The sequence below is a fragment of the Pleurodeles waltl genome, chromosome 3_2 (genome assembly GCF_031143425.1).
Source record: "Pleurodeles waltl isolate 20211129_DDA chromosome 3_2, aPleWal1.hap1.20221129, whole genome shotgun sequence".
NCBI lineage: Eukaryota > Metazoa > Chordata > Amphibia > Caudata > Salamandridae > Pleurodeles > Pleurodeles waltl.
The window spans coordinates 42295448-42313740 of record NC_090441.1 but is presented as its reverse complement, the minus strand read 5'-3'; the positions used below and the strand labels follow the sequence as shown (position 1 = coordinate 42313740).

General features: G+C 44.7%; 1 protein-coding gene across 2 annotated transcripts in view; it reads right to left on the bottom strand.

Moving 5' to 3' along the window:
- LOC138286437 (zinc finger protein 773-like) overlaps positions 1–18293 on the bottom strand; it is an 85541-nt gene that overhangs the window by 52332 nt on the left and 14916 nt on the right. For both annotated transcript variants that reach the window (XM_069226698.1, XM_069226699.1), the window contains exon 2: positions 12231–12357. In XM_069226698.1, coding sequence (XP_069082799.1) covers positions 12231–12357 — 127 coding nt within the window. The remainder of the gene's footprint in view (positions 1–12230; positions 12358–18293) is intronic.

Genomic DNA, 18293 nt, shown 5'->3' with positions numbered 1-18293 from the left:
TCCTAATAACAAAGAAAAGGATGGCGGTCATCATAAATTGCAAGTGGTGTCAGGACCTTGACTGCACCCACAGTGACAATGTTCTGTGTAGCAGCATGCTGCCAATGAGTTCTAATTCTTAGCAGGGATTCATATAATCCTGCCCCCTGATATACCTCCGTAAAAAAAGTTGTTGTCCAGTGATTTTCATTTTAGATTTGTGTTTTTGAATTATTAGAGAAGTAATTTTGCGTGGGTACTCATTGGTAATCAGTGCCAAAGTTTTCTGGATGACATTTTTAAAAATAATGGATGTGTTGCAGTGATGATGTAATATTTCAGGACCCATGAGACCTGTATACTTCATTTTGGTATCACAACATAGGTTTTGGGGGTCAAGTAGTCTTATAGAGACATAAAATAACTCCTTAGAGCACCCTTTCTGCCATTTTCCAAAATGGCTGCTATAATAGAGGAAGAAGAGACATAGAAATGAAACAAATAATAATGGTTTTTAATCCTTTTAAGTATACACCAAGTAATGTTTATGATCTGAACATGAAAACAAATGTTTATCACTCCTGTTTTAGACACTTTTTCATAGTTCTTTTTATTTATTTGTTTCAGCAATCGCTTGTGGTACATTTGCAGAATACTGAACATTTGAGAAGAGCAGATCGACAGGGACATCTTTTCGTAGCACAGGTTTTGCAAGTACATGTATGTGTACGTTCTGTGGGTAGAGGCTGAAGAAATTTCATAGGTTTTAGAACCCCATCAATATCTTCCCAACCAAATTCACACAGATCTTTCTCTACAGATGCAGGAGCCAAAACATTTACACATCTTCTGATCAAGTAAAAGGCTCTTTTAATGTGTCCACGCACAGAATATGACTTTGGTGGAAGGTCACTTAGCGGGACTGGTCTCTTGAAATCACTGTACTGAAGATCGACAAATGTGTGACAGTCATAACTTTTGTTCCACACACGCACAAGGTATTTTTCTACGTCCTTAAAGTCATATTCTCCTTCTGTCTATGCAAACCTTTTAGAAACTTCACAGGTTCAGCTATTAAAGCTCCAAGCTTTGTTGCAATTTTGCTCATAGTGTCATCACCCATAAGAATATGTCCCTTGATAAGAACACTAGGCATCTCTGGCTCAAGTTTCTTGCACAGAATCTGAAGCAGGATTAAGTGTCTTTTCTTGCCTGTTCCATAATGTATCAATAACGTTGACAATCCTTGACTTTTAGGGTTGGGTGGATAGAGGGGTTGGCCACGGGCCCTGTAGCCAACCGCCGCCACGCCGTCGTGGTTGGATTAACGTTTAGTAATGAAAACTACTTTACGTTAAAAAAAAAAAAACTATAGAAATTCACTGAAAAAAACTAAGGTTACAGGTGCATTATAGTTAGGAAATGTAATTTTAAAAAGACATAAAAATTGTCTTAAAAAACAAAGGTTACAGGGATGTTATACTTAGTCTCACATTTTAAACGTACCAAACCACAGAAATTCACCTGTTAGTTATCTCAAGTATCTATAACTCTCGCCCACGCCATGCACTGCTAATTATCCGACGAAAATAAGTCACTCATGACCTCTTTGATAACATCATTGATAACATCAAGGTAATATTTGCAATAAAAAAAAATATGAAAAAACTGTGCATTTCAGGGGTGTGAGTTATAGTTACCTTAGGGCACGAGTTATAGTTACTTGAGATAACTAACTATAACAGGTACATTTCTATGGTTTGGTACGTTTAAATTGTTATCCTAACCATAACGTTCCTGTAACCTTTGTTTTTTTTAATGAATATATTATTACATAAATACACACATATATGTATTTATAGGTAGTTATAGTTAGGTCCATGTTTCCATAACAAAAGCATTTTTTTGACTTGCATACACCTGTGCCATCGTTTGACAAATCTTCACAAACGTTTCCAAAAAAAGTGTGCTGGTTTTTCTTGTTGCACATGGAATGTTTCAGGGTGATCTGTCAAGCGGGGGCGAGAAAAAGGGGAGTGGGGTAAAAAAAAAAAAGTGTGTTTCCCATGTTAATTCCCTGAGGAGTTTTGAACATGACTACAGCCCGAACAGCTGGACTGAATTACACCAAATTTGGCAGAAAGCTAAATTTTGTTCTGCAGATTGTGCTTTTTGTTATTTGGTGTAAATCTGTTCAGTAGTTTGCAAGATATTAACGGAAATCCAAATCTGTATATCTGTGGCTGTGAAACCTTCACAAATAATAACAAGCTCGTGCAGGGATCTGCAGAGCTCTGATTGGCTGCCAACACTTCGACCAGGAAGTGATGGCAGCCATCTTCAATCAATCAATCAGTTTTTGTAAAGCGCAGCTACTCACCCGTGAGGGTCTCAAGGCGCTGGGGGACAGGGCCTCATCCGAAGAGCCACGTCTTGAGGTTCTTCCTGAAGATGGTGACCAATAGGTTTTGTCTGAAGTGCAGCAGCAGGTTGTTCCAGTTCTTTGCTGTGATGTAGGTGAAGGACTGTCTTCCGGTGGTGGTTTTACGAATGCGAGGGATGGTGGCCATGGCCAGCTGGGCAGAGCAGAGGGGTCTGGCGGGGGGTGGAAGGTGATGCAATGGTTCAGGTAGGCTGGCCCTGCGTTGTGTATGGCCTTGTACGTGTGGGTGAGTAGCTTGAAAGTGATTTGTTTCTCGACCAGGAGCCAATGGAGGGTTCTCAGGTGTTGGGAGATATGTTCCCGGTGTGGGAGGTCCAGGATCAGTCTGGTGGCAGCGTTCTGAATGAGTTGTAGTTTTTTTATGTTTCTAGTTGAGGTGCTGGCGTAGAAGGCATTGCCGTAGTGGAGCTTGCTTGTGACTAAGACATTGTAACGCTTTGACGCGGCGTCTCTTTCTGTCCTCGCGGGTGGAATGCGCTACCGATACTCGGAGCGCTGTTCCCCGCGTTTTTTGACTATGCTTTCTGGGAAGCATATATTTCGCTCCCGGTCGCGCTACACGTACTTGTAGCCTTTTTTCTTCTTTTATTGTTGGTGGTGGGTTTTTTGTTGGGCCTTTTGCCTGTCTCTATCCATGTTGTGTCCATCTTGTCTTCTTCGTGTTTTTGTCCCAGCATGCTCTGTTTTTCTTTTATACTACTTCCTTTTTCCTATACTGGTCTATGGGCTTTTCCCAATCCAAGATGGTGTTACTTCCCTTTCCTGTGATGTCACTTCCCTTTTCTCAGTATATAAGTCAGTCAGTCTTGTTCCTCCTTGCGTTGCAAACACTTCCTTCTGGTTGTGCTGTTCGCTCCTGTTCTTTGTTCCTGCTTTTTTGCCTTGGGAGATTTTTGCCTGTTCTTTGTTCCTGCTTTTGCCTTGGGAGATTTTTGCCTGTTCTTTGTTCCTGCTTTTGCCTTGGGATATTTTTTCCTGTTCCTTTTTTTCCTGCCTTGTACCCTGGATGTTGCCTATTTTTGTTTCCTGTTGTCAAGTCCTGTTTTTTCTTGTTTTCCTTCAGGAGTTCCTGTTAGAGGTTTTTTCCCCAGTGTTGGTTTTTTTTTCCCTCTGGGACTCCTTCTGGAGGGTACGGTCTGCTTTGGCGTAGCCTGTCAAGCGGCACCGTGGCTATTAGAAGGGGTCGCCCTTATCTGGGAGCATCCAGGACCTGTAGAAGACTTGGTGTATTCGCCAATCCGAAATCCAGAGGTGAGAAGTCCAGCGCAGTACGTGACAGGCATGGGTGACTGCCCTGCGGCAGTCTGCTGGGATCCATCTGAATATTTTCTGAAGATTGCGGAGTGTGTACCAGCAGGAGGAGACGACTGAGGTTACCTGGCGAGTCATGGATAGGACTAGAATGTGGGGGTGCTCAGTCGGTGCAGGCGGGGGGGAGAAGTGGTCCACCAGGCGTCGTCCCAAGCTGAGGTGGCGTTTCCGAAGATGATGGTTTCAGTCTTTTCGGAGTTGAGCTTGAGGCAGCTTTCTCTCATCCAGGTGGCGACAGCTTCCGTTCCTGAGTGGATGTTCCTTTTGGTTATGTCCGGGTCTTTGGTAAGGGAAATTATGAGTTGTGTGTCATCGGCATATGACACGATGTTCTTTCCATGGCTTCTGACAATGGCTGCGAGAGGGGCCATGTATACGTTGAACAGTATGGGTCTCAGTGAGGATTCTTGGGGGACTCCGCAGTGGATTCCTGTGGGTCTGGATGTGTAGGGCGGGAGTCTGACTCTCTGAGTCCTCCCGGAGAGGAAGGAGTGGATCCATCCCAGGGCTCTTCCACAGATTCGTATGTCGTGGAGTCTGGTACGTAGAGTGCTGTGGGAGACCATGTCGAAGGCTGCTGAGAGGTCAAGGAGTATGAGCGCTGCAGTGTGGACTTGGCTTCAGCCAGGTCCCAAAACAAATGCAAAAAGAAAGAAAAGGGGACAGAGTAGGAACACCCTGACCATCTAGCTCTTGTGCTGGGCTCTCAGAAATCCCCATCAGGACAAAAAAAAGTATTAGTTTTAAAATTAAAAATTGAAGCTAATTCGCGAAATTCATGACAGAAATTGAAAAAAAAGCAAGAGTGGTCTCCTACGCTTGTTTTTCAAGAAGGCCCCAGGTGGGCCAGTTCCCAGGGGTATGCAGATATTAAGCGCAGTGAATGCTGCAACACTATCTTGCAGTTCACAGCTGGAGTTCAATGGCGGACCATAGCATGTGCAGTGCAGTAACGGGTACAGCTGCTGCTGTGGCTTTGGCCTGGAGCTCAGTGTGGTATCAGGAGCATTGAAGAGAGGGGTCTCGGCTGTAGAGTTCACTGTGATGTGTCATGTGCCATGCACTGAATGCACTGTCCCCACCTTGGAGTTCACAGTGTGTTAGCAGGTGCAGTGCGTGCTGTGATTTGGGCCTTAGTTCTCACAGCCTGGTGCCACGCCAGTGAAGTCAGTTGTTTGAGCCCTAGAGTTCACAGAGTCACGCACTGAATGCAGTGACCGTATCTTTGAGTTCATGGTGTGAGCTCTTGGGCTGTAGCAGGTGCAGTGTAGTGTGGTAGCAGGCACAGTGCGGTAGCAGGTACAGTGCACGTCATGATTTCTGCCCTGGAGCAAGCAGTGTCGTGCCACATGCATTGAAGACAGTGGTTTCGAGGCTAGAGTTCACAATGGCATGTCATGTGCCATGCAGTGAATGTAGTGACCTTGTTCTCGAGTACTCAATAGGATCAAAGCTGAAGTGCTAGCAGTGGCCTCAGCACTTACAGTCACTGTGTGCCAGATGACATGTAGTGCAGGGACATGTGCTAACCAAGTCCATTGTTACTATAAACTGTGCACTGTCAAGTGTTTCCTGGCTGTGAGCAAGGAGCTGCATGTGTAACCCACACTGCCCTTCTTTCTGTGGCACGATCGTGACTCGCACAACCAGAGATCAAAGCAGTGAATCCATTTAAAAGTTTTGTATCTTAATGGCATGGAAGGCAGCACAGTTAAACAAGGTTACTTTTCTAAATTAAAAAGAATATTTTCAAAGGCTGACCACTGCACACGGGTCTCACACTCCATTTTCACGATTATCAATAGCACAAGTGTGTGCATAGTAAACAACTGGTCTTTTCACAACTCGGCCCAGGCCTATAAGGCACGAGGAGCATTGAAAACAAGTAACCTCTGCTGATCTCTGCATGTCGGCTCAAAGTCACGACTTGGGATTTCAGGGTAGCCCAGCCTTCCATCCTCTCAAGGATGCGCAGTACTTAGAAGTGGCCAACTGTGGTATTAAGATTTCTACGTGTTCTTATTAAACAACGGCACAAGGAATTAGCACAGATCTACATGTGCAACCAGTGACCTTATTCCCCTGACAGACAAATGAACACAGGATGACATTTAGCGCAGCTTATTGACGCACATGTACACGCAGGGTGAAATATACTGCACCTCTCTGAAGTGCGTATGCATAAGATACTGCATTCCACTGAAGCACACGGACACCTGGATAGCTTATCCTCCACCTCATATGGCAACACCTGCACAGAGTGGCATATACTGCACCACATGAAGTGAACTTGCAAACACCAGGTGGGGGGCTATGCCACCTACACATAAATATGGGGCGGAATATATTGTGCTGCTGCAAAGGACACATGATGTAGTAGTTTACACCTTGCACACATATACATGTACACCTAGTGGCACATACTGCACCTTCCCAAAATACACATGCATGCGATTGTAGTGGTATACATATCAGTCATATATTCTCCAAGTTTACATATACGTGACATTAACGATGGAGTACATCACACCTCTGTGGAGTACACATTCACAAGGAGTGTTGTGTGCACCACCTTTAAATGTACATGCACAAAGGAGTAGGAGTGTACACTGCCCTCAAGGATACAGTACAGAGGGTGGAATGTAGTGCAACTATCCCATAAACCTGTGCAAGCAGCAGGCAGTACACACCTCGCACACATACCAATACCACATGGGGGATTGTGATTCATCTCTGATGCACACATGCACTCATGGTGCAGTACTGCACACCCCGCCTCATACACATGCACACATCTTGCATGTGTATGCGCAAGGTACACTCACATATACATGCACACAGTATATGTGTGAGTATACACTGCACAAGTATATATGCACACAGGGTGTAGTTGTGTACACCTCAATAACTTCTACAAGAGTCAACATATTGCACCGCATCTCGAGAACGTACACAAGCACAGAGGGAGTAGAGTGTACACATCAACATATACATGCACAGGAGTTACGTATACAAGCACACAGGAGTTACCATGATTTACCTCTCTAACACGAGTAATAATATACATCTCACTTTGATGTTCATTTACGCATTGTATACTAGTGTACACGTATAAATATGCACAGATATACATGCACACAGTGTGGAATAACCTGCAACTCTCTGGAGCACTTAAGCATGCTGAAGGACAAAAGGACACAGAAGGTAATAGGCACCCTGCGTGAAGTAGTGTAAGCCTCTCACACACGGACAGGATGGAAAAAAACTGTAGCTTTCTAACATACACATGCACACAAACTGTATTATAGACCTCACCTAAATATACATGGACACTGCATAGAATATACTGCACACCTCTGCAGTACACATACAGGATGGCACTGCCAGCAGCTCTATGAAGTACCACTACCCCCACCCATCCATAAACCCTAAAATACCTTTACTACCCTTTACCCCTACCCAACCCTAAACCTACAAACTCTACCCAACCCTAAACCGCAAAGCTTAAATATGTGAGTATATATATATATATATATATATATATATATATATATATATATATAAAAAACGCTGAACTTGAGCAGCTATAGTTAGAGTTATTTCAAGTAACTATAACTGACGGCCTAAGGTAATTATAACTTGTGCCTTCCCATGCACAGTTCTTCTAATGTTTCATTGATATTTTTATTGACGTTATAAAAGTTGTCATGAGTGCTGTAATAGCAGGGCATGGCGAGGGCACGAGTTATTGTTACCTTAGGCCGCGAGTTATAGTTACTTGAAATAACTAGCTATATCTGCTGTATTTCTATGGTTTGTGCAAGTAAATTCAGAACCTATAACGTCCATGTAACCTTTAGGTTTTTCAGATAATTTTTTTATAGTATTTATAGAGTACCCTGTGACAGTAATCCTGGAGCTAGAGCAACTAGAATACTAGAGGGAAAGAAAAAGAGAAAAAAAACAACGGGGAAAGTCACTTCTGCTTAGGAAACAAAAAGGTCTTCAGGGCCTTTCTAAATTTAACAGATTAGAGTGTGCTCTTGGCATACTTGGCAGCGAGTTCCACAGCTGTGCAGCTTCAAAAGAGAAGGCACGTTCTCCCATCCGTGCCCTTTGAAATCTGTGCCGGCACACCAAATTGGCAGAGGCAGACTGCAAGGATCTGTTAGGCATATATTGGTTACATTTTTTTTGCAAAGGAGTAGGTCCCTTTCCATGAAGTGCTTTACACACCACACACATAGCTTTGTAAATTATCCTTTTGTCTAGAGGAAGCCAATGCAGCTCCTTCAGCGCTATTGTACCAGAGGATCTCCAAGGTAAACTCGGAGGTAAACTCGGAGCCAGCTTGGCAGCAGTTTATTGAACTCTTTGGAGTCTATTAATTAAATAATCTGGTGCACCTAGGAGGATGGCATTACAATGGTCCAATCATCCTAGTATAACACTCATGGTGATTGAAGCTCTGGCATGTATAGGTAGAACCAAAACATTCTTTCTAAGGCTCCTCAGTAAAAAATAAAAAAAATAAAAAAAAAAAGATGACTGCTGTTTTGGACACATGCTTTTCTAATAAGATGTGTGTCAAACACCACACCTAAGTTCCGCACGGCATCAGAGGCCTTTCGCTCAGTATTTGTGGCTAAAGGTCAAAAATTCAGAGGTAGCATAGAAGGACCATTGTTTGGGGCACAACAAAGAAACTCTGTTTTATCTCCATTCAGTTTTAGAGCATTAGCATCCATCCAGTTTGTGACAGCATGCATACAAGTATGGAAGGAAGAGATCTCGCCTCCTTGGTTCATAGAAATAAAAAGTTGTGTGTCATCTGCATAGTTGTTAACCGGGATGTCGTGGCTTTTGTTAAGAGAGATTAAAGGTTTCATATAAATATTAGATAGAATACGGCTCAGGGGCGAACCCTGAGGGACACCTTGTTTCAACTCTCTAAAGGCTGAGCAATAGGGGAGCAACGCCACTTGCTGACATCTGTCTAGTACGTAAGAACAAATCCATTTTAGGGCGACCCCACCTAACCAACAAGCTAGCCTATTGAGAAGGATGTTGTGATTGACCATGTCAATTGCTGCAGATAGATCAAGCAGCACCAGAATGACCCCTTGCCTTTTATCCAATCTGTGATATATATATATATATAAATGTATATATATATACTAATAATAAAAAAACAATATTTTCAAAACTCATACGCGAGTTACTTTAGCTGCTGTCTGGAAAGTTTAGTGATTCGTCAAGCCTGGGCAAAGACAAAGAGGGGGGTCCCAAAATGCTTTTCCCCCTATGCAATGCCTAGAAGAATTTTTCATTTTTTGAACATGACTACAACCCAAAGCACTGAATGGATTTACAACAAATATGGCAGAACGCTAGATATTGGTCCAGAAAGATCTATTTTGTTATTTGGTGTAAACAGAAGTTTTGGAGTTATTAAAAAAATAACAATGTAGATATCAAGAGATGTGGTTCTTCGCTGACCTGCAGGTACCCAGGGGAAGATCCGCAGGTACCCGCGGATCCAGACGAAAAGCAAGGCCCTGATTGGCTGGCTGCAACCTAAAAGGAAAGTTGTTGCAGCCATTTTGTTTCTTGGCTGGGGCCCCGGGGAGAAAACAAAAATAAAAACACACATAAGGGGGGGGGGGGCCAGGATAGAGGTATCAAATGCGGAAAGTGCCACGCATGTAGGCTCAGCACTAATAAGAAAACAAATACACTGCCCACTGGTGGGAATGTAAAGATAAATAAGTTCATTAACAGTAATAGTGACTAAGGGGGTTATTACAACTTTGGAGGAGGTGTTAATCCGTCCCTAAAGTGACGGATATACCACCAGCCGTATTACGAGTTCCATAGGATATAATGGACTCGTAATACCGCTGGTGGTATATCCGTCACTTTACCGTCACTTTTGGGATGGATTAACACCTCCTCCAAAGTTGTAATAACCCCCTATGTGTCTTATGTTCTAGTTTGCCCTTGTGGTTTGAATTATGCAGGAAGTATGATTTTTCCGGTTAAACAGAGAATCTTGGAATACTATTGAGCTATCTCTCATTATGATTCTACGTACCCGGTGGCGAGACATTAGCATTAAATACATTAACCGAGCATTGACAGGGTCCCATTAAATATCACAGGAGAAGACACAGAAAGAACTTTATGGAGACTGAAATCGGAATTGTAATCAAGCTTGAGAGTAAGTTCCCTGGAGGACTGAATCTGGATGAAGAACTTCATGTACATTTGGGATAAAATGGTTATAATACCTCTCCATGGGTGTTTCATCTACTGCTATGTTCCCCCCCCCCTATATATATATATTATTTTGGGGGGGGGAGCATCATTAGTATATAGGTTTTTCAAAAACACAGGACTTGCATGACTTGCCTCAAATGTGAGTTTATGTATTGTTTTTCGTTTTAGGGTTCGGAATGAGGGCTAGTAGGTTTCTGTTTTTGGGATATATGTGGGTTTTGTAAAATGTTTTTTTGCCAATTTTCAGCTTATATGTAAATTTGTGTTGTCCCTCTTACATCAAAGGATATATCATTTGGTTTGAGAATTATATTTTTTCTTTGGAAAGTTATGTGGTTGTATTATGTGTATCATCTGGCTTTCTGTCTGGGCGCCTGCCAAACAATCAAGTAGTCTTATAATTTTTGGCACTTGGCTTTGTATTATATGTGTGCATATTCTTTTTGTTTGTTTGGTACTTAGGTGCGTGCTCTATTACCATCTAGGTTACGGGCAATTGATATCCAGCCACTGGGCTTGGATTGACAAGCTGTAATTAGTAAAGCTGAACGGATAATGTCAATTTTACAGCTTTATGTAAAATGACATCTGACAGACAGAATAGTAGGCTTTCTTTTGCCGTTTCTTTCCTTGTTCAAAGTATATGTTTGAACGCTGATTAATTTTTTTTAGGCAACTGTGCTCAGTTTTAAAATTAAAAAGCCACTGGACCTGGGCACAGGAACGGAGTAGGCAATGCCGATTGGATAGCCATAAGCAAAACGGCGTATGACAGACAAGAAAGCAATTTTCTTTCATCCGGCTTTCTCTATTCTAAAAACATATCTGTGTGGTGATACACTGTTACAGACTTTTGCTGATGTGTTATAATAATTGTTTTGTGGGCAACGAAGCAACAATGTTAAAAGTTTGAAGTATCTTTTTTATGTTTACTTTGGAAATGCGCTGATGTTTCTTTAAATGTGGCGACATTGTTTCCACTGTGTTTGCTCTGACGAAGACCGTGTTGGTCAGTATGCGTGGGCGTTAAATAAACTTTGGTTTCCTGGCGTGTGGGTGCCTTTCTGGAGTGAAATACAAAGAAGTCTTGTGGATTTTGTAGCGGGTCCTGCGCCCACTTGCCCGGCACCGGCCCGTAGGCGGAAGTAATCAAGTTAAAGCATGCGCATTGCAACTACAATATATATATATATATATTTACACACATGCATACAAACACATAGGGAGAAGTGCTAGTTTATATGTACATTTTAATCTTTGTATATTTAGCCTTTATGAATTACCAGTACAGACAGTTGTATTGCTAAGTTAGGTCCATACAAATGGCTTGTTGAGATCGACCACATCCTGCAGACCTCCTTAACCCATATAAGCGATGAGACATGTCGCTGTTTTCTCTCTTAGCCCATAGCCCTTTACTCGCTTTTACCACTGGCCCTTATATTCCTGTGGGAGTGGTGAGGAATGTGAAGGAGCATTACTTCTGTTGGATCCTGTGTGTCCTGACACAATCTGCTGACTTTCTGTAAGAAGAGTTCACAGTATTCAACTGTCACTTCGGATTAGATTTAATTTTCTACAAGTGGCCATTTCCTGTTAAACACTTCTCAAGCAATAAATTGACTACTGACCCTAAGAGAAAGAAGAAACTCTAATAGCAACATATCTCAGACATAGGCAGTGCAACAACGCCTGATTGATTCAACCTATCATATTTATCAGTAATATAGTTGTTAACCTACATTAGTACATTCTAACTCATTTTCAGTTTCAAGTTATATTTTTCATCATTTCTGTAATGACAACAGGAGAAGTTGGTTATTAGCTTCACCTTTGTTATGCAGATTTAAAGTTTCCAAGTATAGAGAGTTGCAGTATTTCATATCTCATTTTATACCTCTCTGGGAAGAGATTGTAAAACAAAAGAGCTTGTGGGTCACAATAGGCAAAGGAAGAGGGGAGAAGGGAAAGAATGGAGCAGAGAGTCAGAACAAAGCAAAGAAAGAGAGGGGAAGGAAGAGAAAAAGAGAAACCAATGAGAGAGAAACCGGGAAAGAGCTAAACAGAGAGAGCGGAACAGAGAGAGAGTGAGAAAGATGGGGAAGGTGAAGGGTAAAACATCAGCATGCTGCAAGGCAAATAAGTTCATTAGTAAAAGACAAGTCAACGTTCTTTAGATAATCTGCAAAGCAAAATGTTAAGACTGCTGTTACTTTACCAAGTGCAATCAAGGCCTGGTGAATTTCATTCATCACATTCCTGTAAAGTTCCTTCTGCCATTCCTGCAAAAGTGTCCACTCCTCTTCAGAGAAATAGGCAGAAACATCATGAGTTGTAAGTGTTTTCTGAAACAAACATCAAATTTACATGGCATATTCAGGAAAGGGCACTTATAACATATACATACACTATATCCCAAACTCATACTACTGAGGATCCTACTTAATAATTTAAAAAAAACATTCTCTGGTCTGTGATGGAATTCGTGAGACCACCGTGAGACAGCATCAACGGCAATAGGGCATTGTACAAATCTATGTAAACATAACATAATATAAAATAATATAAATCGTGAACTTTTACTGGGAATCCCCCAACCAGTGCTACAAATGAGTGGTACAAGCATACCCAGACCAATGAAGTCTGTCGCCAATATGTCTTTCAGTAATACTGGATATATACACAAACTGCAACACAAAACAAAGTTCCGTTTGTTTTCTTGGGCACCAAAGGTTTTGCACGTCTGAGGTCCTCGCTTCTGTTGCCATTCATCTTATCAGCCAATTAAGAGCATGGAGGGGTTTCCATAGCTCAACGATGCACCAATTCGGTCATTCTCTTGATTCCACTGCTTTCAACTGTTAGCAAAGGCTAGACACTGTTTTACTGCCAGGAAACACTTTCTGCTGATGCTTGAAAAAATAAAATAGCTCTTTGCTATACTATAAACTACTCATCAATAAGACTTAGAAGGTGTCATTCAAATAGCTGGTGCCTGAGTGAAAGTGAATATGAAGAAGGGAAATATGTTCTGTGTCACGGGCCTTAGGGAGAATGGTGCCACTGTTGCTCACTTTTAGAACTCAGACTACCACTGCTGCTTGAATAACTGTGAATACAGCTGTAGAAACCAGAGATTCTGCACTGCCCTGCAAATTGCTGACTGAGCAAGTAGGTCACCATGTGTACTCTCTCCTTGTAGATAATAGTTGCAATCCTTTGCAAGTAGTGCCCCCTAGGATTATGGGGTCATCTTGACACAATGGTAGTTATTATTAGCATAATGGCAGTGACTTCTTGCTTAAGTGTTATATATCGTCTTCACTTGCCTAAGCATAATGGTGATCATTACTGCCATATTTCAGCACCCCTGGTCTAACTGTGGCCCCTTTTGCAGTAATGTTGACTACCCCTGGCTTGTTGATGGTCACCCTTGAGTCCTGGTCTAATGATGTCCATCATATCGTGGGCGTCCTTGGCACATTGGTGCTCAGTGGTATACTTGAGGTCATGTTTGACCTAACAGGACTGGGAGCCAAAATGGCGGCCGTGTCGGACGCCTAATCCGTGAGCTCTGACTCGGGTTCACGGAAAACATCCTGCAGGGTGCTCCCGGAGTGGGACTCGGCGCCTGAAAACTCAGCAACTTGGCCCGGGAGGCCGTCGTGCCGCTGTGGAACCGAGCAGCACCGCGAGGGGAGACGAGGCAGCCGGAGCCGGGTGAGGCCCGTGAAGGAGCCGGCGGCCGCGGCATTGCATGATCCTGGGCAGGCGCGGAGGCTGGGACGGCGTTGGGCTGATCGCTGGCCCAGCCGGGAGGCAGCGACGTGAGGTGAGGGGGTGAAGCGAGGTGGGGGTCTTCAACAGGGGGGCCGTATCTGTACACGGCTTCTCCCCTCTACCCCCCTCTTCCATCGGACAACGGCGGCTGCTGCGTTTCACTCGGTTCCCCCAGCAGAGCGGGGCGCCAGGGAAGAGGCGTGGAGGAGATTGCGCGTCTAGGCCGGGAGCCGTGCGCTGCTCCTCTGCGCAGGCCTGCCGCCTGGGGAAATAATCTGAGGCAAAGGTGGCAGAACAGTTGCGGCGCGTGTGGATGGGAGCCGCGCCGTGCCGGCGGGCACTCACCCGGGCCCGGCGGTGATGCCCATGAGTCTGAGGGACAATTCCCTCTACACTGCCTAAAAACTGTACTCCTTCCCCCCGTGGAACGGGGGCAACAGCACCATTGGATCAGTGCGGGGGTTGCTCATGCGGGAGAGACCGGTGCTCTCAACCCCCCCCCCCCACCGGCAATCTCCGATCTTTCTTCCTTGCCATCCGGCCCCCCCGTCCCTGCCAGTGCTCAAATTTTTACGCAAGAACAATGCTTGGGCCGGGCCGGCTGGAGTGACCCAGGCCGCCCAGAACGCTATCTCGGTGGCGGTGGCTGGGCATACCGGAGGAGGGAACAAGCTCCTGACCTAGGACATTTAATTATTAGCAGCAGTGTTAAACACTCATTTGCCCACGACCTGCGCCGTTGCTGACCGGCTCATCTAGGGGGAGACGCAGGCAGACTCTGCTGCGCCACGGCGAGGAACCACATACCGAGGGGTGGATACGCACCAACATTGAATTCCGCCGCCCAAGCAGCACATAACTCCGCTGCTCTACACAGCGAGAGTTGCCCAATAGAAACGCAACATGGCCGGGAAATCCAAATCCACGAAAAGTCAAGATCGAAGCACGCCTGGACCGGCACCGAGTGATCAACAGCTAATACCAACCCTACAGTCGCTGGAAAGCACACTCCAAGCCCACTCTACACAATTTGAAAAAGTATTGCAGGCGATCATGGACACTAAATCCTCTCTGGAACTTAGAATAGACACAGTATCACAAGATTTGAATCTACTTAGAGTGGACCACTGCAATCTGGCGGAAAGAGTGAAGTCAACGGAAGATGTGTAAAACCCGGTGAATTCCACGGTCTCGGACAATCAAAAACAAATTCAACAACTGGACGCAGAGGTGAAGATCCTATGGCCACGCGCTGAAGAAGCAGAAAGCAGATCCCGGCGCAATAATGTATGCGTTCTAGGGTTCCCTGAGAAACTAGCAGAGCAGAGTACGGAAATATTCTTAGAGCAATGGCTAATCAAAGAAGTGCTAAATGGGTCCCCATCGAAGTTCTTCTCTGTGGAAAGGGCGCACAGAGTCCCAGGGAGGCCGCCGGCCCCAGGCCAACCACCTAGACCACTGATAGCAAGATTCTTAAACTACAGAGACCTCGATTTAATATTACAGCAGTTCCGTAACAAAGGCCCATTCTGACACGAAGTCCCAGTTGTTAACGCCTACCCAGACTTTACCCAAGAGGTACAGAAACAACGTAACTCTTATGCAAAAATCAAACAACGCCTCTGCGAGCACAATATTAAATATGCCCTACTGTTCCCTGCTAAACTGAGAGTGATATCAGAAGATCGCACCCACATATTCACCTCTGCTGAAGATGCCTGGACGTGGTTGCATGCCAAAGGCTTCGCACAATCCCAAGAGGGAACGAACGAGGGACAGGAATGGCTTACCTCTCCATCGCGGAAGCGCACCAAGAAATGTTCCAAGGGACAACCCACTGAAAAACAGGCAGCAGAAGAAAGGGCAAAAGTATTGAAAGAAACTCCCCTGCACACGCAAAATTCCTTTGAGGTACTCCGGGCGGTCCCTGCGGCAACTCGGACTCCGACTCGGCTAGCTCGGACTCCACGATAACACAAGCGTTCAAGGGCCTGAAGCTCACCCCCAGATCCGTGGATGCACTGTGAATGCAAGCTGCCAGACTGCTTTTTTATCCGAACTGCGTGACAAGTCGAAGGGCGGCAAAGGATAATGTGCGGGAATCAATACGGATGACGCAGTAGCCACCTATGAGTATCTTTTGAACAATTTATTCCTCTTTATTGCGAATATGGACTAATGTTATTGTGCAAGTGGTCCGGGGGGGGCCTAACACTCCCGGAGCGCCCATACGTACGCGCAGATCATGTCTGTGGAAGGATGTGAGCCCCGTATAAGAGCCACATCCGGTTGCCAAAATAGCTCCCCTACAGGTATTCACATGGATACAGGTTTTCTTAAGTAGTAGTGTGTTGTGTAGTTTATTACGAGTTCACAGTTGTGTGAGGGAATTAGTTGGGGCAGGAGGGGGGGGGGGAAGACAGTTAAGTTGTATACAATAGGTCAACTCAGAACACAGAGAACACTGCTGCGGTTGTTAGCCTTAATTATATATTTGGTGAGGATGGTGGGGGCCCGGACGGGCATTGCAACCTGGAGCGTGCCACATACAGGTACATCATACAACGTTAAATGGCTCAAAATGCAAATCTCATCACACTCCAATATGAAATAGTCATGTGGAATGTGAGAGGACTGGGTGCACCAAGCAAAAGAGCTCGGGTATATGCACGCCTCAGACGCCAGGGAGTACATATCGCTATTCTACAAGAAACACACCTACTGGAGTCTGATTTAGAGGAGATTCGCGGGAAATGGGGTGGACAGATTATAGGCACAACATACTCAGTCTTTGCTAGAGGAGTATTGATATGGATAGCAGGTGGCGTCCCATTTGTCCAAACCTCGCATAGGATAGATCAGGGGGGCAGATATGTGGCAATAGAGGGGGAATTAGACGGGAGACAATTATCGATAATCGGGATCTATGCCCCCAACAGTGCGATAGCGGAATTCCTGGGCACACTTACCCCAGCATTATTGGTGAACTCTGCAGCCCCGGCCATCTGGGGGGCGACTTCAACAGCACACTGAACGCAGTGTTAGACAGGTTGAACACCCCCCGAAAGGATCAATAAATAGAAATGCCAGGTGCCCCTTGCTGACATGGGCAGGTGACATGAGACTCTATGACTTATGGCGCATGAAGCATCCTCAACAGAGGGAATACTCATTCTACTCAATACCTCATAAAGTGCACACTAGAATAGATATAATATGGGGGGCCCTGGACATATGCGCATTGATTAATAGGACAGAATACCTGGCCAAGACACCGTCGGACCATTCGTCGCTTAGATTAACACTGAATTGGGGCAGGAGATGCTCAGTAATCCCTACCTGGCGATTGCAAGTGGAAGCTCTCCAGGATCAGGCATTCACAGAAGGATTGAACACAACACTGAAACAGTACTGGGAAATCAATAAAGACTCCACAGACACAAGAGCAGTTGAGTGGGAGGCACATAAGGCGGTAGTCAGAGGACATTGTATATTGTCCACGTGGGGAGTGAGACGCGCCCTTCACGCGGAGATTAGCAAATTGGAAAAGGAACTGAGAGTAATGGAAATTGCAGTGGCACGAAATGAGACACCCTATACAATGCTAAAAGAGGCACGTACAAAATATAATGAAGCAGATTCTCGTCTCCGCCGACATGACCACAAATATCATCTAATGCGCCTACAAACGGAGGGAGATAAATCGGGCAGGCTGCTGGCATGGCTCCTTCGCGAGAACCGTCAGCAGTCTCCCATAGGGACTATAAAGTTAGATGAAGGCAAAATGGCCACCACACAAGAAGAGATCAATGGGGCGTTCAGGGAATACTACACGAACCTTTATACCAAACGCACAGTATGCACGGCCGAACAACTCAAATCCTTTCTTGCAGGATCACCCTTGGCGCAACTGTCGCAGGCAGATAGGGAGATGCTGGAGGCCCCTCTGAGAATGGAGGAACTGGACTTAGCTCAAGCACAGATGCCCAGGAACAAAGCGCCAGGTATAGATGGCCTCCCAATAGAATACTACTCTACGTATTCGAAACACTTAAAGCCTCACTTGCTGAAAGTGTTCGAGGAGCCATGGAACCGTAAGATATTGCCTCCCACACAGAGAGAGGCAATGATAGTGGTTCTTCCCAAGCAAGGTTGTGATCCCACAGACGTTAAATCTTATAGACCACTCTCACTCCTAAATCTCGATTGTAAAATCCTAGGTAAAATATTGGCTAACAGGATAGCTCCCATCATACACACTTTGATACACGAAGACCAAAATGGATTTATCCCAAAACGTAATACTTTTTTAAACATCCGTAGATTGCTGAGTGTCATGGGAGGCACCCCCCTGGATGCATATGACGAAATGGTACTTTCATTAGATATTGAGAAGGCATTCGATACACTAGGGTGGGACTATCTATTTGCCACTATGCGGAGTATGGGAATTGGCTCTAACTACATACAGTGGGTACAGACACTGTACTCCAACCCACAA